The sequence below is a fragment of the Oncorhynchus keta genome, chromosome 21, assembly GCF_023373465.1.
Source record: "Oncorhynchus keta strain PuntledgeMale-10-30-2019 chromosome 21, Oket_V2, whole genome shotgun sequence".
In the NCBI taxonomy this organism is placed as follows: domain Eukaryota; kingdom Metazoa; phylum Chordata; class Actinopteri; order Salmoniformes; family Salmonidae; genus Oncorhynchus; species Oncorhynchus keta.
Window position 1 is genome coordinate 53,240,900 of NC_068441.1, and position 26,290 is coordinate 53,267,189.

General features: G+C 46.6%; 1 protein-coding gene across 1 annotated transcript in view; it reads right to left on the bottom strand.

Moving 5' to 3' along the window:
- LOC118378133 (arf-GAP with coiled-coil, ANK repeat and PH domain-containing protein 3-like) overlaps window positions 1-26,290 on the bottom strand; it is a 116,585-nt gene that overhangs the window by 67,776 nt on the left and 22,519 nt on the right. Inside the window, exons 4-10 of the mRNA XM_052474580.1 lie at window positions 24,372-24,473; window positions 18,746-18,865; window positions 14,893-14,946; window positions 5,943-6,001; window positions 4,323-4,506; window positions 2,982-3,026; window positions 2,298-2,393 (exon numbers count right to left, since the gene is read on the bottom strand). Coding sequence (XP_052330540.1) covers window positions 2,298-2,393; window positions 2,982-3,026; window positions 4,323-4,506; window positions 5,943-6,001; window positions 14,893-14,946; window positions 18,746-18,865; window positions 24,372-24,473 — 660 coding nt within the window. The remainder of the gene's footprint in view (window positions 1-2,297; window positions 2,394-2,981; window positions 3,027-4,322; window positions 4,507-5,942; window positions 6,002-14,892; window positions 14,947-18,745; window positions 18,866-24,371; window positions 24,474-26,290) is intronic.

The window sequence follows — 26,290 nt, forward strand, 5'->3', positions numbered from 1 at the left end:
CTTCTTTTCCGTAGTGTGTTTCTGTATTGTTTTAGTGATTCACCATAGTGAAGGCGTAGACTCAGGTTTTCCGGGTCTCTATGTTTTTGGTTGGACAGGTTTCTCAATTTCTTTCTTAGATTTTTGCATTCCTCATCAAACCATTTGTCATTATTGTTAATTTTCTTCGGTTTTCTATTTGAGATTTTTAGATTTGATAGGGAAGCTGAGAGGTCAAATATACTGTTAAGATTTTCTACTGCCAAGTTTACACCTTCACTATTACAGTGGAACGTTTTACCCAGGAAATTGTCTAAAAGGGATTGAATTTGTTGTTGCCTAATTGTTTTTGGTAGGTTTCCAAACTGCATTCCTTCCACCTATAGCATTTCTTAATGTTACTCAGTTCCTTTGGCTTTGATGCCTCGTGGTTGAGTATTGCTCTGTTTAAGTAGACTGTGATTTTGCTGTGGTCTGATAGGGGTGTTAGTGGACTGACTGTGAACGCTCTGAGAGATTCTGGGTTGAGGTCAGTGATAAAGTAGTCTACAGTACTACTGCCAAGAGATGAGCTATAGGTGTATCTACCATAGGAGTCCCCTCGAAGCCTACCGTTGACTATGTACATACCCAGCGTGCGACAGAGCTGCAGGAGTTGTGACCCGTTTTGTTGGTTATGTTGTCATAGTTGTGCCTAGGGGGCATATGTGGGAGGGGATGCTGTCACCTCCAGGCAGATGTTTGTCCCCCTGTGTGCTGAGGGTGTCAGGTTCTTGTCCGGTTCTGGCATTTAGGTCGCCACAGACTAGTACATGTCCCTGGGCCTGGAAATGATTGATTTCGCCCTCCAGGATGGAGAAGCTGTCTTCATTAAAATATGGGGATTCTAGTGGGGGATATAGGTAGCACACAGGAGGACATTTTTCTCTGTTAGGATAATTTCCTTTTGAATTTCTAGCCAAATGTAGAATGTTCCTGTTTTGATTAATTTAATGGAGTGAGTTAGGTCTGCTCTATACCAAATTAGCATACCCCTGAGTCCCTTCCCTGTTTCACACCTGGTAGTTTGGTGGATGGGACTACCAGCTCTCTGTAACCTAGAGGGCAACCAGTGGGTCCGTCTCCTCTATACCAGGTTTCTTGCAGGATGACAATGTCTGTGTTACCGATTTCTTTGGTGAAGTCCGGGTTTCTGCTCTTTAGGCCAAAGGCAGATGACCTCAGGCCTTGGATATTCCAGGATGATATAGTGAAGGCTTTTTGTTCCATAGAATGTCCAATGTTGTTGGTCGTGTGGTTTGGCCTCAGGCCAGTAAGTGTGAGCAGAGCCTGCTGAGCATCTGGTACATACTATTGGCTTGGGCGAGTGTGAGAGTGGGGGTTGGGACTGTTTGCCTGCTCACTACCTGGGCGTATGTGTGGCTTCCATGTTGAGGCCCTCTTTGCGGGGGGTGGGGTGCATGGGGTGGGCAGGAGTGGCATAGGTCTGATCTGAGGGGGCCTAAATGGGGTGTGGGCATGGTTGACGTGGGGGGTGTTGATTGGTTGGGGTGGGGGTGTGGATGTGTCTGGGTGTACTGTGGTCTGGATGTAATTCCTCTTGGCGTGGGTCCTCTATGTGTAGGTCCAGGGGGTCCTGCAGGTCTGGGAGGGTGTCTCGCTGGTCTGGGTGGAGAGTCTATTGATCTGTTGCTCCTGTGTGAAGTGTTGGGGATACGTTTGAGAGCGATGTCCTTTAGGGTCCTGGCAAAGGTGGGCACTGCTGCCTTGTAGAGGTGGACCTGGTCATAGAGGCTGTTCAAGTCCAGGGTGGAGTGGTGGGCCAGGAAAACATTTGGTTTTGAGGCACAGTCACGGGAAATACTTGCGTTTACCCGCTGTATTGTGGCAGGGTGGAAGTCTTTTCGTGGTAGCAGGGTGGAGATAACCACTTGTGCGTTGGGGAAAGTAGAAGAAGCCTTTTCAATCACTCCCTTCAGTGCTGTTGCCACCCTTTCCTGCTGTGCTCTCAGGTCGTTTGTGCCTGTGTGTATTATTATGTGGCTGGGTGAACCTAGTTGGTCCTCAGACAGAAGGTCGAGGGCACGCTGGGTGTTTGGACACCAGAGTTTAGACACACTATGTTTGGGAAAAAGTTTTTTTCTTCTATATATTTCCCATTTGAGTCCATAAGTAGTACAATCTGTGTCTTGTGTCTCTCTCTCTCTCTCTCTCTCTCTCTCTCTCTCTCTCTCTCTCTCTCTCTCTCTGTCTCTCTCTCTCTCTCTCTCTCTCTCTCTCTCTCTCTCTCTCTCTCTCTCTCTCTCTCGCTTTCTCACCTCTGCAGCTAGTTTCTTCATGTAGGGATCAATCTCATCCAATATTTTATAGCCCTGTTGAAACAAGGAGTACTGGGCTCGCATGAACGACAGCATCTGAGAGATAGAGGATAGCGAGAGGATAGAGAGAGAGAAAGGATAGATAGAGAGAGAGGATAGAGAGAGACAGACAGACAGAGAGAGAGACAGAGAGAGAGACAGAGAGAGAGACAGAGAGAGAGAGACAGACAGAGACAGAGAGACAGAGAGAGAGACAGAGAGACAGAGAGACAGAGAGAGAGACAGAGAGACAGAGAGACAGAGAGAGAGAGAGAGAGAGAGAGACAGAGAGACAGAGAGAGAGAGAGAGAGAGAGAGAGAGAGAGAGAGAGAGAGAGAGAGAGAGAGAGAGAGAGAGAGAGAGAGAGAGAGAGAGAGAGAGACAGAGAGACAGAGAGACAGAGAGACAGAGAGAGAGAGAGAGAGAGAGAGAGAGAGAGAGAGAGAGAGAGAGAGAGAGAGAGAGAGAGAGAGAGAGAGAGAGAGAGAGAGAGAGACAGAGACAGAGAGACAGAGAGACAGAGAGAGAGAGAGAGAGAGAGAGAGAGAGAGAGAGAGAGAGAGATCATAAAACATTATCATGCTATTTAAATGGCTAACACATGTAACGGCATCAGAGGTTTAGATGACAAGGTTACTACTCACTGCATCAAGGATCTCAAACTTCTTCTTAGCCTGAAGAACATTGATCTGAAAAGATGGACAAAATTACATTTAGCGACTGAAGTGACCAGTTTGATTATCAGTAATAGTATAAATACAACAGGTTAGATTCAAGTTAACATTGTTTACTTCTAGAAGGTTGTCAAGCCACAAGCATGGACTGAGGGATCATGGCACCACATAGTGGACATTACTGGTATTGGAGTCATATTACTGGTATTATATTACTGGTATTATATTACTGGTATTATATTAATGGTATTATATTACTGGTATTGGAGTCAAATTACTGGTATTATATTACTGGTATTATATTACTGGTATTGGAGTCATATTACTGGTATTATATTACTGGTATCATATTACTGGTATTATATTAATGGTATCATATAACTGGTATTATATTACTGGTATCATATTACTGGTATTGGAGTCATATTACTGGTATTATATTACTGGTATTATATTAATGGTATCATATTACTGGTATTATATTACTGGTATCATATTACTGGTATTGGAGTCATATTACTGGTATTATATTACTGGTATTGGAGTCATATTACTGGTATTATATTACTGGTATTGGAGTCATATTACTGGTATTATATTAATGGTATTATATTACTGGTATTATATTACTGGTATTATATTACTGGTATTATATTACTGGTATCATATTACTGGTATTATATTACTGGTATTATATTAATGGTATTATATTACTGGTATTATATTACTGGTATCATATTACTGGTATTATATTACTGGTATCATATAACTGGTATCATATTACTGGTATTGGAGTCATATTACTGGTATTATATTACTGGTATCATATTACTGGTATTATATTACTGGTATCATATTACTGGTATTATATTACTGGTATTGGAGTCATATTACTGGTATTATATTACTGGTATTATATTACTGGTATCATATAACTGGTATCATATTACTGGTATTATATTACTGGTATCATATAACTGGTATTATATTACTGGTATTGGAGTCATATTACTGGTATTATATTACTGGTATTATATTACTGGTATCATATAACTGGTATTATATTACTGGTATTATATTACTGGTATTGTATTACTGTTATTATATTACTGGTATCATATTACTGGTATTATATTACTGGTATTGGAGTCAAATTACTGGTATTATATTACTGGTATCATAGTACTGGTATTATATTACTATTAAATAGATCAACAGTTTAACTGATATGTGGTTGTCATAGTAACTGTAAATCGCTCTGGATAAAAGCTGCTAAGATTGGACTAAAATGTTAAATGTGATGCCTGTCACCTGCAGTACGTAGTCTAGGGCCAGGTGCCTGAAGCACTTCCTGGTCAGGGTGAGAGAGGAAGTGGCCTCCTCCACCTCGTGAGGTTTGTTCCTGGGGGCCTGGGCGTTCTTCACCTGGGCTATCTCCATGTCCTCCCTCACACGGTCAAACTGCTTCTTCGTCTCCTTGAACTTACGCACGTCCCTACAGGGGGAGGAGAGAGAGAGAGAGTGACCTCACACATCTCCCTACAGGGGGAGGAGAGAGAGAGAGAGTGACCTCACACATCTCCCTACAGGGGGAGGAGAGAGAGAGTGACTCACACACGTCCCTACAGGGGGAGGAGAGAGAGAGAGTGACTTACACTCATCCCTACAGGGGGAGGGAGAGAGAGAGTGACTTACACTCATCCCTACAGGGGGAGGAGAGAGAGAGTGACTTACACACGTCCCTACAGGGGGAGGAGAGAGAGAGTGACCTCACACATCTCCCTACAGGGGAGAGAGAGAGAGAGAGAGTGACTTACACTCATCCCAACAGGGGAAGGAGAGAGAGAGAGTGACTTACACTCATCCCAACAGGGGAGGAGAGAGAGAGTGACTTACACTCATCCCAACAGGGGAGGAGAGAGAGAGTGACTTACACACATCCCAACAGGGGAAGGAGAGAGAGAGAGAGTGACTTACACTCATCCCAACAGGGGAGAGGAGAGAGAGAGTGACCTACACTCATCCCAACAGGGGAGGAGAGAGAGACTTACACTCATCCCAACAGGGGGAGGAGAGAGAGAGAGTGACTTACACTCATCCCAACAGGGGGAGGAGAGAGAGAGAGAGAGTGACCTCACACATCTCCCTACAGGGGGAGGAGAGAGAGAGTGACCTCACACATCTCCCTACAGGGGGAGGAGAGAGAGAGAGAGAGTGACTTACACTCATCCCAACAGGGGAAGGAGAGAGAGAGTGACTTACACTCATCCCAACAGGGGGTGACTTACACACGTCCCTACAGGGGGAGGAGAGAGAGAGAGAGTGACTTACACACGTCCCTACAGGGGGAGGAGAGAGAGAGAGTGACTTACACTCATCCCAACAGGGTGACAATGACTATAGTAGTTTGAGTAGATTGAGTAGATTGAGAGGACCTCACATTTTACAGAACAATGAAGGAAGAGAGATGAGAGACTGAAACATAGAAATGTATAGAGATCAGCTCCGTCCCATTAAGGCGTCTGTGAGCACACAGGGTAGCTCCATTGAGGCCATCTCACTTGAGTCACTGTTCTTCTTCTACTACTTCTATGAGTTGGTAAACAACCTGAAAAGGGGTGCATACTGCCACCTAGAGGGTGTTGTTTGAACCGGTATAAAGACACAGTCGGTTGATTCACTGGCACCTGTAGATCTGGAAAGTTCCCTCATTGGCTGATCCCTCACGATGACCTGGATGGAATTACGTGATCCTTCGTTAACCCATAGAAAATCCCGCCCAGTTAACTACTTCCGAATGGTGAAAGTCCTCAATGGAGCTGTCCATGCTAAAATGTGCTTTTGGGTACTAGAGTCCTCTATCCATCTCTATGGACTGAAATGCGACAAGAAGATGAGGCCTACACCAAAGGAAGAAGGGATGATACTCACTCTTTGATGAAGGTGTGGAGTTGCTGTTTGATTGACCTCTGGGCCTGGTCAAATAGGATCTGTAGATAAAGAGACAGAGAGAGACACAGAGGGAGACACAGAGGGAGAGAGAAAGACAGAGTCAGGGGGAGAGAGAGATAGGCAAGGAGAGAGACACAGAGAGGGAGAGAGAGAGACATGGGGAGAGAGAGATAGGCAAGGAGAGAGACACAGAGAGGGAGAGAGAGAGACATGGGGAGAGAGAGATAGGCAAGGAGACAGACACAGAGAGGGAGAGAGAGAGACATGGGGAGAGAGAGATAGGCAAGGAGAGAGACACAGAGAGGGAGAGAGAGAGACATGGAGAGAGACAGAGAGGGAAAGAGACAGAGACAGGGAGAGAGAGACAGAGAGGGAGAGAGACAGAGAGAGAGAAAGACCAAGACAGAGAGAGAAAGAGACAGAGAGCGAGAGAGAGAGACATGGGAGAGACAGAGACAGAGAGAGAAAGAGACAGAGACAGAGTTGGGGAGAGAGAGAGAAAGACCAAGACAGAGAGAGAAAGAGACAGAGAGCGAGAGAGAGAGAGACATGGGGAGAGACAGAGACAGAGAGAGAAAGAGACAGAGTTGGGGAGAGAGAGAGAAAGACCAAGACAGAGAGAGAAAGAGACAGAGACAGAGTTGGGGAGAGAGAGAGAAAGACCAAGACAGAGAGGGAAAGAGACAGAGAGGGAAAGAGACAGAGACAGAGTTGGGGAGAGAGAGAGACAGAGAGAGACATGGAGAGAGAGACACGGAGAGAGAGAGACAGAGAGAGGGAAAGAGACAGAGACAGAGTTGGGGAGAGAGAGAGAAAGACCAAGACAGAGAGAGAAAGAGACAGAGAGGGAAAGAGACAGAGAGGGAAAGAGACAGAGACAGAGTTGGGGAGAGAGAGAGAAAGACCAAAGACAGAGAGAGAAAGAGACAGAGATAGCGAGAGAGACACAGTGAATCCCAAACCACTGTCTCGCCCCTACCAACCCTCTCGGAGGTCCCTCTGTTTACTTGTGTTGTGCCGTATCTCAGAGGGTGACTTCCAGAGAGTGGCGAGGGGGATCAATAAACCCATCAACTTCGAGACACAGAGAGGGGCGAGGGGGATCAATAAATCCATCAACTTCGAGACACAGAGAGTGGCGAGGGGGATCAATAAATCCATCAACTTCGAGACACAGAGAGTGGCGAGGGGGATCAATAAATCCATCAACTTCGAGACACAGAGAGGGGCGAGGGGGGTCAATAAATCCATCAACTTCGAGACACAGAGAGTGGCGAGGGGGATCAATAAATCCATCAACTTCGAGACACAGAGAGGGGCGAGGGGGGTCAATAAATCCATCAACTTCGAGACACAGAGAGTGGCGAGGGGGATCAATAAATCCATCAACTTCGAGACACAGAGAGTGGCGAGGGGGATCAATAAATCCATCAACTTCGAGACACAGAGAGTGGCGAGGGGGATCAATAAATCCATCAACTTCGAGACACAGAGAGGGGCGAGGGGGATCAATAAATCCATCAACTTCGAGACACAGAGAGGGGCGAGGGGGATCAATAAACCCATCAACTTCGAGACACAGAGAGGGGCGAGGGGGATCAATAAATCCATCAACTTCGGGACACAGAGAGTGGCGAGGGGGATCAATAAATCCATCAACTTCGAGACACAGAGAGTGGCGAGGGGGATCAATAAATCCATCAACTTCGAGACACAGAGAGGGGCGAGGGGGATCAATAAATCCATCAACTTCGAGACACAGAGAGGGGCGAGGGGGATCAATAAACCCATCAACTTCGAGACACAGAGAGGGGCGAGGGGGATCAATAAATCCATCAACTTCGGGACACAGAGAGTGGCGAGGGGGGGGTCAATAAATCCATCAACTTCGGGACACAGAGAGGGGCGAGGGGGATCAATAAATCCATCAACTTCGGGACACACATGACATGAATGATGCACGAAATTCAAAATGAACAAATCCTCCCTGTCGTTTTACAAAATATAAACCTCAGTTTAACAGTTAAACATTTTATTTTGGGAGCTGTTTAATATTGTATGTGTCAAGCCTCGAACATCAGAAATAAAGAAACGCACGTATCATGTAATTAGGCATGCCTCGGCCTCTCCGTTCTTTTGTGTGAAATTGAAAAAAAAGAAAAAAAAATTACGCTGTGCCTTATGGGATTCCACTTCGCTATGAAGCCGGCAGCATTGCAGGCTCAGTCTAAGTGCCGACCGGAGGGGATAATTATCCCATACAACCTCAATCATTTTCACTCCCTCGGCCTCGGGAACACTTGTTCAAATGGTGGAGGCGCGCTTGAACGCACAAATGTACACGCCGAGGGGCGAGCGGGTGATTTGAGATTCTGCCTGTGAGACCGCTAATAACTGAAATGAAACAGGCTATCAAATACGTTTAGGAGCTGTCTTCGAGACAGCTAGTTAATGACATGAACTGTCTTCGAGACAGCTAGTTAATGATATGAACTGTCTTCGAGACAGCTAGTTAATGATATGAACTGTCTTCGAGACAGCTAGTTAATGACATTCAGGAGCTGTCTTCGAGACAGCTAGTTAATTATATGAACTGTCTTCGAGACAGCTAGTTAATGACATTCAGGAGCTGTCTTCGAGACAGCTAGTTAATGATATGAACTGTCTTCGAGACAGCTAGTTAATGATATGAACTGTCTTCGAGACAGCTAGTTAATGACATGAACTGTCTTTGAGACAGCTAGTTAATGATATGAACTGTCTTCGAGACAGCTAGTTAATGATATGAACTGTCTTTGAGACAGCTAGTTAATGATATGAACTGTCTTCGAGACAGCTAGTTAATGACATTCAGGAGCTGTCTTCGAGACAGCTAGTTAATGATATGATCTGTCTTCGAGACAGCTAGTTAATGATATGAACTGTCTTCGAGACAGCTAGTTAATGACATGAACTGTCTTCGAGACAGCTAGTTAATGATATGATCTGTCTTCGAGACAGCTAGTTAATGATATGAACTGTCTTCGAGACAGCTAGTTAATGACATTCAGGAGCTGTCTTCGAGACAGCTAGTTAATGATATGAACTGTCTTCGAGACAGCTAGTTAATGATATGAACTGTCTTCGAGACAGCTAGTTAATGACATTCAGGAGCTGTCTTCGAGACAGCTAGTTAATGATATGAACTTTCTTCGAGACAGCTAGTTAATGACATTCAGGAGCTGTCTTCGAGACAGCTAGTTAATGATATGAACTGTCTTCGAGACAGCTAGTTAATGACATTTGGGATCTGTCTTCGAGACAGCTAGTTAATGATATGAACTGTCTTCGAGACAGCTAGTTAATGATATGAACTGTCTTCGAGACAGCTAGTTAATGATATGAACTGTCTTCGAGACAGCTAGTTAATGACATTCAGGAGCTGTCTTTGAGACAGCTAGTTAATGATATGAACTGTCTTCGAGACAGCTAGTTAATGACATTCAGGAGCTGTCTTTGAGACAGCTAGTTAATGATATGAACGGTCTTCGAGACAGCTAGTTAATGATATGATCTGTCTTCGAGACAGCTAGTTAATGATATGATCTGTCTTCGAGACAGCTAGTTAATGATATGATCTGTCTTCGAGACAGCTAGTTAATGATATGATCTGTCTTCGAGACAGCTAGTTAATGACATTCAGGAGCTGTCTTCGAGACAGCTAGTTAATGATATGAACTGTCTTCGAGACAGCTAGTTAATGATATGAACGGTCTTCGAGACAGCTAGTTAATGACATTCAGGAGCTGTCTTCGAGACAGCTAGTTAATGATATGAACTGTCTTCGAGACAGCTAGTTAATGATATGAACTGTCTTCGAGACAGCTAGTTAATGATATGAACGGTCTTCGAGACAGCTAGTTAATGATATGAACTGTCTTCGAGACAGCTAGTTAATGATATGAACTGTCTTCGAGACAGCTAGTTAATGACATTCAGGAGCTGTCTTCGAGACAGCTAGTTAATGATATGAACTGTCTTCGAGACAGCTAGTTAATGATATGAACTGTCTTCGAGACAGCTAGTTAATGATATGAACTGTCTTCGAGACAGCTAGTTAATGATATGAACTGTCTTCGAGACAGCTAGTTAATGATATGAACTGTCTTCGAGACAGCTAGTTAATGATATGAACTGTCTTCGAGACAGCTAGTTAATGATATGAACTGTCTTCGAGACAGCTAGTTAATGATATTCAGGAGCTGTCTTTGAGACAGCTAGTTAATGATATGAACTGTCTTCGAGACAGCTAGTTAATGATATGATCTGTCTTCGAGACAGCTAGTTAATGATATGATCTGTCTTCGAGACAGCTAGTTAATGATATTCAGGAGCTGTCTTCGAGACAGCTAGACTTTACTGTGAATGTTTACTTACAAGCCCTTAACCAACAGTGGAATTCAAGAAGAGTTAAGAAAATATTTACCAAGTAGACTAAAATAAAAGGTCATAATAAAAAGTAACACAATAAGAATAACGAGGCTTTATACAGGGGGTACCGGTACAGAGTCAATGTGGAGGCTATATACAGGGGGTACCGGTACAGAGTCAGTGTGGAGGCTATATACAGGGGGTACCGGTACAGAGTCAAAGTGGAGGCTATATACAGGGGGTACCGGTACAGAGTCAGTGTGGAGGCTATATACAGGGGGTACCGGTACAGAGTCAATGTGGAGGCTATATACAGGGGGTACCGGTACAGAGTCAATGTGGAGGCTATATACAGGGGGTACCGGTACAGAGTCAATGTGGAGGCTATATACAGGGGGTACCGGTACAGAGTCAATGTGGAGGCTATATACAGGGGGTACCGGTACTAAGTCTGTGTACAGGGGTTAGAGGTCATTTGTACATGTAGTCAGTACACTGGTAACAACCTAAGCACTATGAAACTTCTATCGGATCAAATCCCTCGTAGAAAATAAGACAGTAAATGTTTTCGGTTTTAACCAAATTAGATTCTCTCTCATTGATCCTTCATACAAAAACTCCTTGCTTTGATGAGGCGGGAAAAAACCACCATCATCTGTTTTCCCTCTCACTTCCCTTCTTCTTCTCTGGTGTCACTCACACATTTCAGTTCATTAACACAGCTCCCGCGTTGGGACAATCAGGGTCATGTTTTTGTAAATGCTGGATCTCTATGGCAAGACGTATGTTCACCCACGTTGCCTGAGATGTCACGTGTGACTAATGGACGGACAGAGACCGATTCACAGTCCCTTCCCCAATCAGGACATGTACCAGTGTGTCATTTTATATGACTCCTTAAAACTGCCCCCCCACATAATAGCAGGTCTGAATATTCAGTTAGAGATATTCCATGTTCTCTTCCGATCTCAGAGAGAGAGAGAGAGAGAGAGAGAGAGAGAGAGAGAAAAATCATCCACTAATCTGCATCTGTCAGCTGGTACGGTGTCCCTGAATGGCCAAAATACACCAAACCAGATGCTAATATCTGGCAGCAGGAACATTCTTCTCATCGTTTTGGCTGAAATTTGTTGAAAAGTTATTTAGAGGTGAGATTACAAACTAGGTCAACATCAAAAACACCAAACACCAGTAACATGATTTTATTAGAAGGCCTAAATCCTGATCTGACCATAAAAACATTGTGATGACCACAGATATGTGAGGAGAGGGAAGAATGAGAGAGGAAGAGAAGAGGGAATGGTCCCTAAGAGCTGACTAGTTAAACGACAGGAAGGATTTAGGAGATTTTAGCTCAACTGTTAAAAAGACAGGAATTTCCTCTCTTTCTTCCTGCTCTCTCGCTCCCTCTCCTTGTCTCCCTCTCTGTCTCTCTCCCTTAACTTTTACAACTAGTTCTCTACCAAACTCTCTCTCTCTCGTACTCTCTTTAGCTCCCTCTCCCCCCACCCCATTAACTTGTACAACTACCAAACCTATGACCCTGCGTAACAGGCTCAGAGACCCCATGGCACTCATCATGCCTATCACATATGGAAGCAGCACAGTGTGTGTGTGTGTGTGTGTTTGTGTGTGTACTCTCTGTCTGTCCTACACAGCTGTGTGCTCTAATTCTAAACATTCTCTCCAATTCTGGCTCAGAGCAGAACACTCTGGACTCAAGATGGAAGAACAGAGTGTTTGTGTGTGTGTGTCTTACCATGTGGTAACGGGAGGCTGGAGGCTCTGTACGCTCATGCATATGCATGAGTGTGTGTGTGTGTGTGTGTATGTGTGAGAAAGAGAGACAGAGTGAGTGTATATGGGTGGGTCTTACCATGTTGTAGTTGACAATCTCAAAGTATGTGTGTGCTCGCATTCAGTGCATTTGAAAAGTATTCAGACCCCTTGACTTTTTCCACATTTTATATACAGTGGGGAGAACAAGTATTTGATACACTGCCGATTTTGCAGGTTTTCCTACTTACAAAGCATGTAGAGGTCTGCAATGTTTATCAAAGGTACACTTCAACTGTGAGAGACGGAATCTAAAACAAAACTCCAGAAAATCACATTGTATTATTTTTAAGTAATTAATTTGCATTCTATTGCATGACATAAGTATTTGATACATCAGAAAAGCATAACTTAATATTTGGTACAGAAACCTTTGTTTGCAATTACAGAGATCATACGTTTCCTGTAGTTCTTGACCAGGTTTGCACACACTGCAGCAGGGATTTTGGCCCACTCCTCCATACAGACCTTCTCCAGATCTTTCAGGTTTCGGGGCTGTCGCAGGGCAATACGGACTTTCAGCTCCCTCCAAAGATTTTCTATTGGGTTCAGGTCTGGAGACTGGCTAGTACACGGTCCCCACGGTAAGCACGAGGAGTTGGCTCAGGTCTCCTACCTGACTCAGCCAATCTCCTCGTGTTCCCTCTCCCCCAAAAATGATTGGGGCTGCCTCTCGGGCTTCCGTGCTAGCCGTGTACCCTCATATCGTCTCCGTTCCTCTATTCTCCTGTATTTCTCCTCCTTAGAACAGCGATACTCCCCAGGCTGCGTCCAGGGTCCTGCCTCCTTAGAACGGCGATACTCCCCAGACTGCGTCCAGGGTCCTGCCTCCTTAGAACGGCGATACTCCCCAGACTGCGTCCAGGGTCCTGCCTCCTTAGAACGGCGATACTCCCCAGACTGCGTCCAGGGTCCTGCCTCCTTAGAACGGCGATACTCCCCAGACTGCGTCCAGGGTCCTGCCTCCTTAGAACGGCGATACTCCCCAGGCTGCGTCCAGGGTCCTGCCTCCTTAGAACGGCGATACTCCCCAGGCTACGTCCAGGGTCCTGCTCCATCTACTATTTCCTCCCATGTCCAGGATCCTTTTCCGTCCAAAATCTCCTCCCAAGTCCATAACCTCTGTTCCTCCTTTTCACGCTGCTTGGTCCTGGTTTGGTGGGTTATTCTGTCACGTTCGTCGTACCGATGGGAACGAGCCGCACCGTGATTTGAATACATTCTTCTTTTAAAAACACGAAGAACACTTAAACAAACTAACCAAAAAGAACATGCCGCTATAAACAACTAGTGCTGACATGCAACTACACATAGACAATAACCCACCAAACCAACATGGAAAATGGCAACCTAAATAGTATCCCCAATCAGAGACAACGATAAACAGCTGTCTCTGATTGGGAACCAATTCAGGCCACCATAGACCTACATTTACCTAGACAATACCAAAACCCCATAGATATACAAAAAAACATAGAAAAGACCAAAAAACACACACCACTCTCGTCACACCCTGACCTAACCAAAATAATAAAGAAAACTAAGATAACTAAGGTCAGGGCGTGACACAAGCAAAGAGGCACTGAGTTTGAAGGTAGACCTTGAAATACATCCACAGCTCCACCTCCAAATGACTCAGATGATGTCAATTAGCCTATCAGAAGCTTCTAAAGCCATTCTAGAATTTTCTGTAATTTTCCAAGCTGTTTAAAGGCACAGTCAACTTAGTGTATGTAAACTTCAGACCCACTGGAATTGTGATACCGTGAATTATAAGTGAAATAATCTGTCTTTAAACAATTTTTGGAAAAATGACTTGTGTCAACGCACAACGTAGATGATGTCCTAACCAACTTGCCAAAACTATAGTCTGTTAAACAAGAAATGTGTGGAGTGGTTGAAAAAACGAGTTTTAATGACTCCAACCTAAAGTGTATGTCAACTTCAGAATCTAACAACACCACAATTCATTTAAATGACAATAAATAAAGGTTAACATACTTGTTTTTCACTGTTTTCAGAACTCAAAAGTCGTCCCGTCTGCTAAATGACTTAAATGTAAATGTAAATGTCCCCTGATGTGGTTTAAACATTGTTGTGAACACAGAACATCTCATTTTGTTGTTTTTACATTTAAAAAAAAAAAACTGGAGGAAAACCAGAAATATTTGTGGGACCAAAAAATAGGAAAAACTAAACAAAGAATATGGAATTTGAGCGAAAGATTTTAATGTATTTTTAAACGAACCAACCTAAATGTTTTGCTGTGTACTTTAGAGTGTGACGTCTTCCATTTAAGAATGATGGAGGCCACTGTGTTCTTGGGAACCTTCAATGCTGCAGAAATGTTTCGGTACCCTTCCCCAGATCTGTGCCTCGACACAATCCTCTACGGACAATTCTTTAAACGGGCGGCAGGGTAGCCTAGCGGTTAGAGCGTTGGACTTGTAACCGGAAGGTTGTGAGATCAAACCCCGAGCTGACAAGGTACAAATCTGTCGTTCTGCCCCTGAACAGGCAGTTAACCCACTGTTCCCAGGCCGTCATTGAAAATAAGAATTTGTTCTTAACTGACTTGCCAGGTAAAATAAAAAAATAAAAAAACCTCATGTCTTGGTTTTTGCTCTGACATGCACTGTCAACTGTGGGACCTTATATAGACAGGTGTGTGTGTGTGTCTTACCATGTTGTAGTTGACGATCTCCTGCAGGCTCTCCCCACACTTCTCCAGACACTCCTAGAGACACAGGGAGACCTTCAGGTTACACACATGACTGTAGTGAGTTGATGTTCACTTCACAGATCATCACTGAGATTCATTCTACTCCGACAGCTAGCAGGCTTGTACAGGAAGAAGTTCAATTCAATGTATTGAAAAATAAAGAAGGTCTCAGATCTCTCTCATTAATCTAACATCTTCACGTCTATATTTCACCAGCTATGGGGGGAAGATGGTCTCGGTCTGGACAATGCTGTTTATATTTCAACTGTTATTGTTGAAGAGGGGAAATTTTAAGGAATGTAGAGACTAGAGGAATGTGGTGAAGTATCTCTATTTCAGACATCCTCTATTCTACTCCACTCTACCTCCACTCTAATATACCTCCACTCTACCTCCACTCTAATTCTAACTCCACTCTAACTCCACTCTAACTCTACCTCCACTCTAACTCCACTCTAACTCTACCTCCACTCTAACTCCACTCTAACTCTACCTCCACTCTACCTCCACTCTAACTCTACCTCTAACTACACTCTAACTCTACTCTAACTCCACTCTACCTCCACACTAACTCTACTCTACCTCCACTCTAACTCTACTCTACCTCCACTCTAACTCCACCTCCACTTTAACTCCACTTTAACTCCACTCTATAACTCTACTCTAACTCCACTCTAACTCTACCTCCACTCTAATATACCTCCACTCTACCTCCACTCTAATTCTAACTCCACTCTAACTCCACTCTAACTCTACCTCCACTCTAACTCCACTCTAACTCTACCTCCACTCTAACTCTACCTCTAACTACACTCTAACTCTACTCTAACTCCACTCTACCTCCACTCTAACTCTACTCTACCTCCACTCTAACTCTACTCCACCTCCACTTTAACTCCACTTTAACTCCACTCTATAACTCTACTCTAACTCCACTCTAACTCTACCTCCACTCTAACTCTAACTCCACTCTGACTCTAACTACACTCTGACTCTAACTACACTCTAACTCTAACTACACTCTAACTCCACTCAAACTCTACTCTAACTCCACTCTACCTCCACTCTACTCTACCTCCACTCTAACTCCACCTCCACTCTAACTCCACTCTAACTCTACTCTACCTCCCCTCTACCCCCACTCTAATTCTACCTCCACTCTAACTCCACTCTAACTCTACTCTAACTCCACTCTACCTCCACTCTAACTCTACTCTACCTCCACTAACTCTACTCTACCTCCACTCTAACTCCACCTCCACTCTAACTCCACTCTAACTCTACCTCCACTCTAATTATACCTGCACTCTAACTCCACTCTAACTCTACCTCCACTCTAACTCTACTCTACCTCCACTCGAACTCCACCTCCACTCTATCTCCACTCTAACTCTACCTCCACTCTAACTCTACTCTACCTCCACTCTAACTCCACTCTACCTCCACTCCTCTACCTCCACTCTAACTCTACTCTACGTCCACTCTAACTCTACCTTCACTCTAACTCCACTCCACCTCCACTCTAAACACTCCTCTAACTCTAACTCCACTCTACCTACACTCTAACTCTACTCTACCTCCACTCTAACTCTACTCTAACTCCACTCTAACTTTACCTCCACTCTAACTCCACTCCACCTCCACTCTAACTCCACTCCTCGACCCCCACTCTAACTCTACTCTACGTCCACTCTAACTCTACCTTCACTCTAACTCTACTCTACCTCCACTCTACTCTACCTCCACTCTACCTCCACTCTAAATATACTTTACCTCCACTCTAACTTTACCTTCACTCTAACTCCACTCAACTCTACCTCCACTCTACCTCCACTCTAACTCCATTCCTCTAACTCTAACTCTACTCTACCTCCACTCTAACTCTCCTCTACCTCCACTCTAACTCTACCTCCACTCTACCTCCACTCTACCTCTACCTCAACTCTATTCTACCTCCACTCTAACTACTCTACCTCCACTCTAACTCTACCTCCACTCTAACTCTACTCTTCCTCCACTCTAACTCCACTCTACCTCCACTCTACCTCCACTTTAACTCCACTCTACCTCCACTCTAACTCTACCTCCACTCTAACTCTAACTACACTCTGACTCTAACTACACTCTAACTCTAACTACACTCTAACTCCACTCAAACTCTACTCTAACTCCACTCTACCTCCACTCTAACTCTACTCTACTCTAACTCTACTCTACTCCACCTCCACTCTAACTCCACCTCCACTCTAACTCCACTCTAACTCTACTCTACCTCCCCTCTACCCCCACTCTAATTCTACCTCCACTCTAACTCCACTCTAACTCTACTCTAACTCCACTCTAACTCTACCTCCACTCTAACTCTACCTCCACTCTACCTCCACTCTAACTCTACTCTACCTCCACTGACTCTACTCTACCTCCACTCTAACTCCACCTCCACTCTAACTCCACTCTAACTCTACCTCCACTCTAATTCTACCTGCACTCTAACTCCACTCTAACTCTACCTCCACTCTAACTCTACTCTACCTCCACTCTAACTCCACTCTACCTCCACTCCACCTCCACTCCACCTCCACTCTAACTCCACTCCTCTACCTCCATTCTAACTCTACTCTACCTCCACTCGAACTCCACCTCCACTCTAACTCCACTCTAACTCTACCTGCACTCTAACTCCACTCTAACTCTACCTCCACTCTAACTCTACTCTACCTCCACTCTAACTCCACTCTACCTCCACTCCACCTCCACTCCACCTCCACTCTAACTCCACTCCTCTACCTCCATTCTAACTCTACTCTACGTCCACTCTAACTCTACCTTCACTCTAACTCCACTCCACCTCCACTCTAAACACTCCTCTAACTCTAACTCCACTCTACCTCCACTCTAACTCTACTCTAACTCCACTCTAACTTTACCTCCACTCTAACTCCACTCCACCTCCACTCTAACTCCACTCCTCGACCCCCACTCTAACTCTACGTCCACTCTAACTCTACCTTCACTCTAACTCTACTCTACCTCCACTCTACTCTACCTCCACTCTACCTCCACTCTAACTCTACTCTACCTCCACTCTAACTCCAGTCCACCTCCACTCTAACTCCATTCCTCTAACTCTAACTCTATTCTACCTCCACTCTAACTCTACTCTACCTCCACTCTAACTCTAACTACCTCCACTCGAACTCTACTCTTCCTCCACTCTAACTCCACTCTACCTCCACTCGAACTCAACTCTACCTCCACTCTACCTCCACTCTAACTCCACCTCCACTCTAACTCTAACTCCACTCCTCTAACTCCACTCTACCTCCACTCTAACTCCACCTCCACTCTACCTCCACTCTACAACCACTCCAACTCCACTCTAACTCCCCTCTAACTTCAATCTTGGTTTCATCAGACCAGAGAATCTTGTTTCTCATGGTCTGAGAGTCCTTTACGTGCCTTTTGACAAACCCCAATGGGCGGTCATTGATCTGTAGATTTCTGACAAGTAATAAATATCTCTCTAATGACAAGAGGAACTGATGGATGCACGAGCCAATTTAGAAATTGCACCTTGTACATTCTACTATTTATACAACTAGCAACGGTAAATTGAGACCCCCGCGACCCCGTCTGCCGACCCTAAGGGGACGCGCCCCACAGTTTGGGAATCACTGTTCTATCATACCATCTGTTGACATTTATATATAAATATATTTATATATATTTTTTTAAATCTTCCCGGCGTGAAATCGTTCTGATTGTGTTGTGACGTCATGTGGCTGTAATATTTGTGTAGTAGCAGGGTACTTACAGAGATCATTTCTTCTTTCTTGCACTGGTGAGACAAGTCTTTGATGCCGGTGACAAACAGTTTGTTGGCGCTTACGTACGCCCTGCCCGCTTCGATCATACCGCTACATAACTTCACCAGCTAGGAGAAGGAGAGAGAGAGAGAGAGAGAGAGAGAGAGAGAGAGAGAGAGAGAGAGAGAGAGAGAGAGAAATATAGGTTTGGGTTATTCAGTTTGAGTGGGCCGTTTAAAAGTATTGAGAGGGTATTCAGGTATGGCTCAAACCCAGTGTCGATGTGTCGTGTTGTCAATGTGTTGTGTGGTAAATGTGTTGTGTTGTCAATGTGTTGTGTTGTAAATGTGTTGTGTTGTAAATGTGTTGTGTTGTAAATGTGTTGTGTTGTAAATGTGTTGTGTTGTAAATGTGTTGTGTTGTAAATGTGTTGTGTTGTGTAGTAAATGTGTTGTGTTGTAAATGTGTTGTGTTGTCAATGTGTTGTGTTGTCAATGTGTTGTGTTGTCAATGTGTTGTGTTGTAAATGTGTTGTGTTGTAAATGTGTTGTGTTGTGTTGTAAATGTGTTGTGTTGTCAATGTGTTGTGTTGTAAATGTGTTGTGTTGTAAATGTGTTGTGTAGTAAATGTGTTGTGTAGTAAATGTGTTGTGTTGTAAATGTGTTGTGTAGTAAATGTGTTGTGTTGTCAATGTGTTGTGTTGTCAATGTGTTGTGTTGTAAATGTGTTGTGTGGTAAATGTGTTGTGTTGTCAATGTGTTGTGTTGTCAATGTGTTGTGTAGTAAATGTGTTGTCAGGGACAGAGACAGGGTCAGGGACAGAGACAGAGACATGGTCAGGGACAGAGACATGGTCAGGGACAAAGACAGAGACATGGTCAGGGACAGAGACATGGTCAGGGACAGAGACAGAGACATGGTCAGGGACAGAGACATGGTCAGGGACAAAGACAGAGACATGGTCAGGGACAGAGACATGGTCAGGGACAAAGACATGGTCAGGGACAGAGACATGGTCAGGGACAGAGACATGGTCAGGGACAGAGACATGGTCAGGGACAGAGACATGGTCAGGGACAGGGACATGGTCAGGGACAAAGACATGGTCAGGGACAGAGACATGGTCAGGGACATGGTCAGGGACAGAGACATGGTCAGGGACAGAGACATGGTCAGGGACAGAGACATGGTCAGGGACAGAGACAGAGACATGGTCAGGGACAGGGTCAGGGACAGAGACATGGTCAGGGACAGAGACATGGTCAGGGACAGAGACATGGTCAGGGACAAAGACATGGTCAGGGACAGAGACAGAGACATGGTCAGGGACAGAGACATGGTCAGGGACAAAGACATGGTCAGAGACAGAGATAGAGACATGGTCAGGGACAGGGACATGGTCAGGGACAAAGACATGGTCAGGGACAGAGACATGGTCAGTCACGGAGACAGAGACATGCTCAGGGACAGGGACATGGTCAGGGACAGAGACATGGTCAGGGACAGAGACATGGTCAGGGACAGAGACATGGTCAGGGACAGAGACAGAGACATGGTCAGGGACAGAGACATGGTCAGGGACAAAGACAGAGACATGGTCAGGGACAGAGACATGGTCAGGGACAGAGACAGAGACATGGTCAGGGACAGAGACATGGTCAGGGACAAAGACAGAGACATGGTCAGGGACAGAGACATGGTCAGGGACAAAGACATGGTCAGGGACAGGGACATGGTCAGGGACAGAGACATGGTCAGGGACAGAGACATGGTCAGGGACAAAGACATGGTCAGGGACAGAGACATGGTCAGGGACAGAGACATGGTCAGGGACATGGTCAGGGACAGAGACATGGTCAGGGACAGAGACATGGTCAGGGACAGAGACAGAGACATGGTCAGGGACAGGGTCAGGGACAGAGACATGGTCAGGGACAGAGACATGGTCAGGGACAGAGACATGGTCAGGGACAAAGACATGGTCAGGGACAGAGACAGAGACATGGTCAGGGACAGAGACATGGTCAGGGACAAAGACATGGTCAGGGACAGAGACAGAGACATGGTCAGGGACAGGGACATGGTCAGGGACAAAGACATGGTCAGGGACAGAGACATGGTCAGGGACAGAGACAGAGACATGGTCAGGGACAGGGACATGGTCAGGGACAGAGACATGGTCAGGGACAGAGACAGAGACATGGTCAGGGACAGGGTCAGGGACAGAGACATGGTCAGGGACAGAGACATGGTCAGGGACAGAGACAGAGACATGGTCAGGGACAGGGACATGGTCAGGGACAGAGACATGGTCAGGGGCAGAGACATGGTCAGGGACAGAGACATGGTCAGGGACAGGGACATGGTCAGGGACAGAGACATGGTCAGGGGCAGAGACATGGTCAGGGACAGAGACAGAGACATGGTCAGGGGCAGAGACATGGTCAGGGACAGGGACAGAGACATGGTCAGGGACAGAGACATGGTCAGGGACAGAGACATGGTCAGGGACAGAGACATGGTCAGGGACATGGTCAGGGACAGGGACATGGTCAGGGACAGAGACATGGTCAGGGACAGAGACATGGTCAGGGACAGAGACATGGTCAGGGACAGGGACATGGTCAGGGACAGAGACATGGTCAGGGACAGAGACATGGTCAGGGACAGAGACATGGTCAGGGACAGAGACATGGTCAGGGACAGGGACAGAGACATGGTCAGGGACAGAGACATGGTCAGGGACAAAGACATGGTCAGGGACAGGGACATGGTCAGGGACAGAGACATGGTCAGGGACAGAGACATGGTCAGGGACAAAGACATGGTCAGGGACAGAGACATGGTCAGGGACAGAGACAGAGACATGGTCAGGGACAGGGACATGGTCAGGGACAGAGACATGGTCAGGGACAAAGACATGGTCAGGGACAGAGACAGAGACATGGTCAGGGACAGAGACATGGTCAGGGACAAAGACAGAGACATGGTCAGGGACAGAGACATGGTCAGGGACAAAGACATGGTCAGGGACAGAGACATGGTCAGGGACAGAGACATGGTCAGGGACAGAGACATGGTCAGGGACAGGGACATGGTCAGGGACAAAGACATGGTCAGGGACAGAGACATGGTCAGGGACAGGGACAGAGACATGGTCAGGGACAGAGACAGAGACATGGTCAGGGACAGAGACAGAGACATGGTCAGGGACAGGGTCAGGGACAGAGACATGGTCAGGGACAGAGACATGGTCAGGGACAAAGACATGGTCAGGGACAGAGACAGAGACATGGTCAGGGACAGAGACATGGTCAGGGACAAAGACATGGTCAGGGACAGAGACATGGTCAGGGACAAAGACATGGTCAGGGACAGAGACATGGTCAGGGACAGAGACAGAGACATGGTCAGGGACAGGGACATGGTCAGGGACAGAGACATGGTCAGGGACAGGGACAGGGACAGAGACATGGTCAGGGACAGGGACATGGTCAGGGACAGAGACATGGTCAGGGACAGAGACATGGTCAGGGACAGAGACAGAGACATGGTCAGGGACAGAGACATGGTCAGGGACAAAGACATGGTCAGGGACAGAGACATGGTCAGGGACAGAGACATGGTCAGGGACAGGGACATGGTCAGGGACAGAGACATGGTCAGGGACAGAGACATGGTCAGGGACAGGGACATGGTCAGGGACAAAGACATGGTCAGGGACAGAGACATGGTCAGGGACAGGGACATGGTCAGGGACAGAGACATGGTCAGGGACAGAGACAGAGACATGGTCAGGGACAGAGACAGAGACATGGTCAGGGACAGGGTCAGGGACAGAGACATGGTCAGGGACAAAGACATGGTCAGGGACAGAGACATGGTCAGGGACAGAGACATGGTCAGGGACAAAGACATGGTCAGGGACAGAGACAGAGACATGGTCAGGGACAGAGACATGGTCAGGGACAGAGACATGGTCAGGGACAGAGACAGAGACATGGTCAGGGACAGGGACATGGTCAGGGACAGAGACATGGTCAGGGACAGAGACAGAGACATGGACAGGGACAGGGTCAGGGACAGAGACATGGTCAGGGACAGAGACATGGTCAGGGACAGAGACATGGTCAGGGACAGGGACATGGTCAGGGACAGAGACATGGTCAGGGACAGAGACATGGTCAGGGACAGAGACAGAGACATGGTCAGGGACAGAGACAGAGACATGGTCAGGGACAGGGACATGGTCAGGGACAGAGACATGGTCAGGGGCAGAGACATGGTCAGGGACAGAGACAGAGACATGGTCAGGGGCAGAGACATGGTCAGGGACAGGGACAGAGACATGGTCAGGGACAGAGACATGGTCAGGGACAGAGACATGGTCAGGGACAGAGACAGAGACATGGTCAGGGACAGGGACATGGTCAGGGACAGAGACATGGTCAAGGACAGAGACAGAGACATGGTCAGGGACAGAGACATGGTCAGGGACAGGGACATGGTCAGGGACAGAGACAGAGACATGGTCAGGGACAGAGACATGGTCAGGCACAGAGACAGAGACATGGTCAGGGACAGGGACATGGTCAGGGACAGAGACATGGTCAGGGACAGAGACAGAGACATGGTCAGGGACAGAGACATGGTCAGGGACAGAGACATGGTCAGGGACAGAGACATGGTCAGGGACAGAGACAGAGACATGGTCAGGGACAGAGACATGGTCAGGGACAAGGACAGAGACATGGTCAGAAACATGGTCACGGGCAGAGACATGGTCAGGGACAAAGACATGGTCAGGGACAGAGACATGGTCAGGGACAGAGACAGGGACAGGGACAGAGACAGGGACATGGTCAGGGACAGAGACATGGTCAGGGACAGAGACAGAGACATGGTCAGGGACAGAGACAGAGACATGGTCAGGGACAGAGACATGGTCAGGGACAGAGACATGGTCGGGGACAGAGACATGGTCAGGGACAGAGACAGAGACATGGTCAGGGACAGAGACATGGTCAGGGACAGAGACAGAGACATGGTCAGGGACAGAGACATGGTCGGGGACAGAGACATGGTCAGGGACAGAGACATGGTCAGGGACAGAGACATGGTCAGGGACAGAGACATGGTCAGGGACAAAGACATGGTCAGGGACAGAGACATGGTCAGGGACAGAGACATGGTCAGGGACAAAGACATGGTCAGGGACAGGGACAGAGACATGGTCAGGGACAGAGACATGGTCAGGGACAGGGACAGAGACATGGTCAGGGACAGAGACAGGGACAGGGACAGAGACAGGGACATGGTCAGGGACAGAGACATGGTCAGGGACAGAGACATGGTCAGGGACAGAGACAGAGACATGGTCAGGGACAGAGACATGGTCAGGGACAGAGACATGGTCAGGGACAGAGACAGGGACAGAGACATGGTCAGGGACAGAGACATGGTCAGGGACAGGGTCAGGGACAGAGACAGGGACAGATACATGGTCAGGGTCAGGGACAGAGACATGGTCAGGGACAGATACGTGGTCAGGGTCAGGGACAGAGACATGGTCAGGGACAGGTTCAGGGACAGGGACAGGGTCAGGGACAGAGACAGAGACGTTATTCCAGTACCTTATCTAGTTTAGCTTCGATCTCCACCACATCCGTCTCCACCTCATTGATGCCAGCCCTGCAGAAACACAAGACAAACAGACAGGTCAGCATCATACAGATCTACGATCAGGGAAGAGATGGAGTTGGAGAGGAGAGGAGAGGAGAGGAGAGGAGAGGAGAGGAGAGGAGAGGAGAGGAGAGGAGAGGAGGAGAGGAGAGGTTGAGAGGAGAGATGGAGACGAGAGATGGAGAGGAGAGGAGAGATGGAGAGGAGAGATGGAGAGAAGAGGAGAGATGGAGAGGAGAGATGGAGAGGAGAGGAGAGATGGAGAGATGGAGAGGAGAGATGGAGAGATGGAGAGGAGAGATGGAGAGGAGAGATGGAGAGGAGAGGAGAGATGGAGAGGAGAGATGGAGAGGAGAGGAGAGATGGAGAGGAGAGATGGAGAGATGGAGAGGAGAGGAGAGATGGAGAGAGGGATAGGAGAGGAGAGATGGAGAGGAGAGATGGAGAGGAGAGGAGAGATGGAGAGGAGAGATGGAGAGATGGAGAGGAGAGATGGAGAGGCGAGGAGAGATGGAGAGGAGAGGGGAGATGGAGAGGAGAGATGGAGAGGAGAGATGGAGAGGAGAGGAGAGATGGAGAGATGGAGAGGAGAGATGGAGAGGAGAGATGGAGAGGAGAGGAGAGATGGAGAGGAGAGGAGAGATGGAGAGGAGAGATGGAGAGGAGAGATGGAGAGGAGAGGAGAGATGGAGAGGAGAGATGGAGAGATGGAGAGGAGAGGAGAGATGGAGAGGAGAGATGGAGAGGCGAGGAGAGATGGAGAGGAGAGGGGAGATGGAGAGGAGAGATGGAGAGGAGAGATGGAGAGGAGAGGAGAGATGGAGAGGAGAGGAGAGATGGAGAGGAGAGGAGAGATGGAGAGGAGAGGAGAGGAGAGATGGAGAGGAGAGATGGAGAGGAGAGATGGAGAGGAGAGGAGAGGAGAGATGGAGAGGAGAGATGGAGAGGAGAGGAGAGATGGAGAGGAGAGATGGAGAGGAGAGGAGAAGGGAGATGGAGAGATGGAGAGAAGAGGAGAGATGGAGAGGAGAGATGGAGAGAAGAGATGGAGAGGAGAGATGGAGAGATTAGGAGAGATGGAGAGAAGAGGAGAGATGAGGAGGAGTGGAGAGAAGAGGAGACGAGAGAAGAGGAGAGAAGAGGAGAGGAGAGAAGAGGAGAGGAGATGGGGAGTAGCACAGAGGAAAAGCCAGATTCCAGATCGACACTCAGATCCCTGTGTCACATATAATGTTGTCTCTGATTGGGGATCATATTTAGGCAGCCTTTTCCCGCCTGTTGTTTGTGGGATCTTGTTTTTGCGTAGTGCCTGTGAACACTGCATTTACTTCACGTTTCGTTTGTTCGGTATTGTTTTTGGTGAGTTTAATTTATTAAAACATGTAGAACTCTACGCACGCTTTGTCCATTAATTCAACCAACGTTCGTGACAATCAGTTAGGTTACCATAGGCGTTTTTTTGTTCTATATCTATAGACGTGACCCAGTCTTTTTGTTCTATATCTATAGACGTGACCCAGTCTTTTTGTTCTATATCTATAGACGTGACCCAGTCTTTTGTTCTATATCTATAAACGTGACCCAGTCTTTTTGTTCTATATCTATAGACGTGACCCAGTCTTTTGTTCTATATCTATAGACGTGACCCAGTCGTTTGTTGCATGCTAGTTATCCAACTACGGCTAACACAGTTAGGACAAACTGTGCAGATAGAATAACAGCAAAAGCAGCTGCATGTCATGTCGTTTGACCCGTTTCTCTACTGATACAGCCATAATACTGATAATATCAGTATCATAATAATGATACTGCCATTTCTTTGATTAGAGCCATAAAAGTTACGCTGATTCAATATTTCGACTGGCTCAGA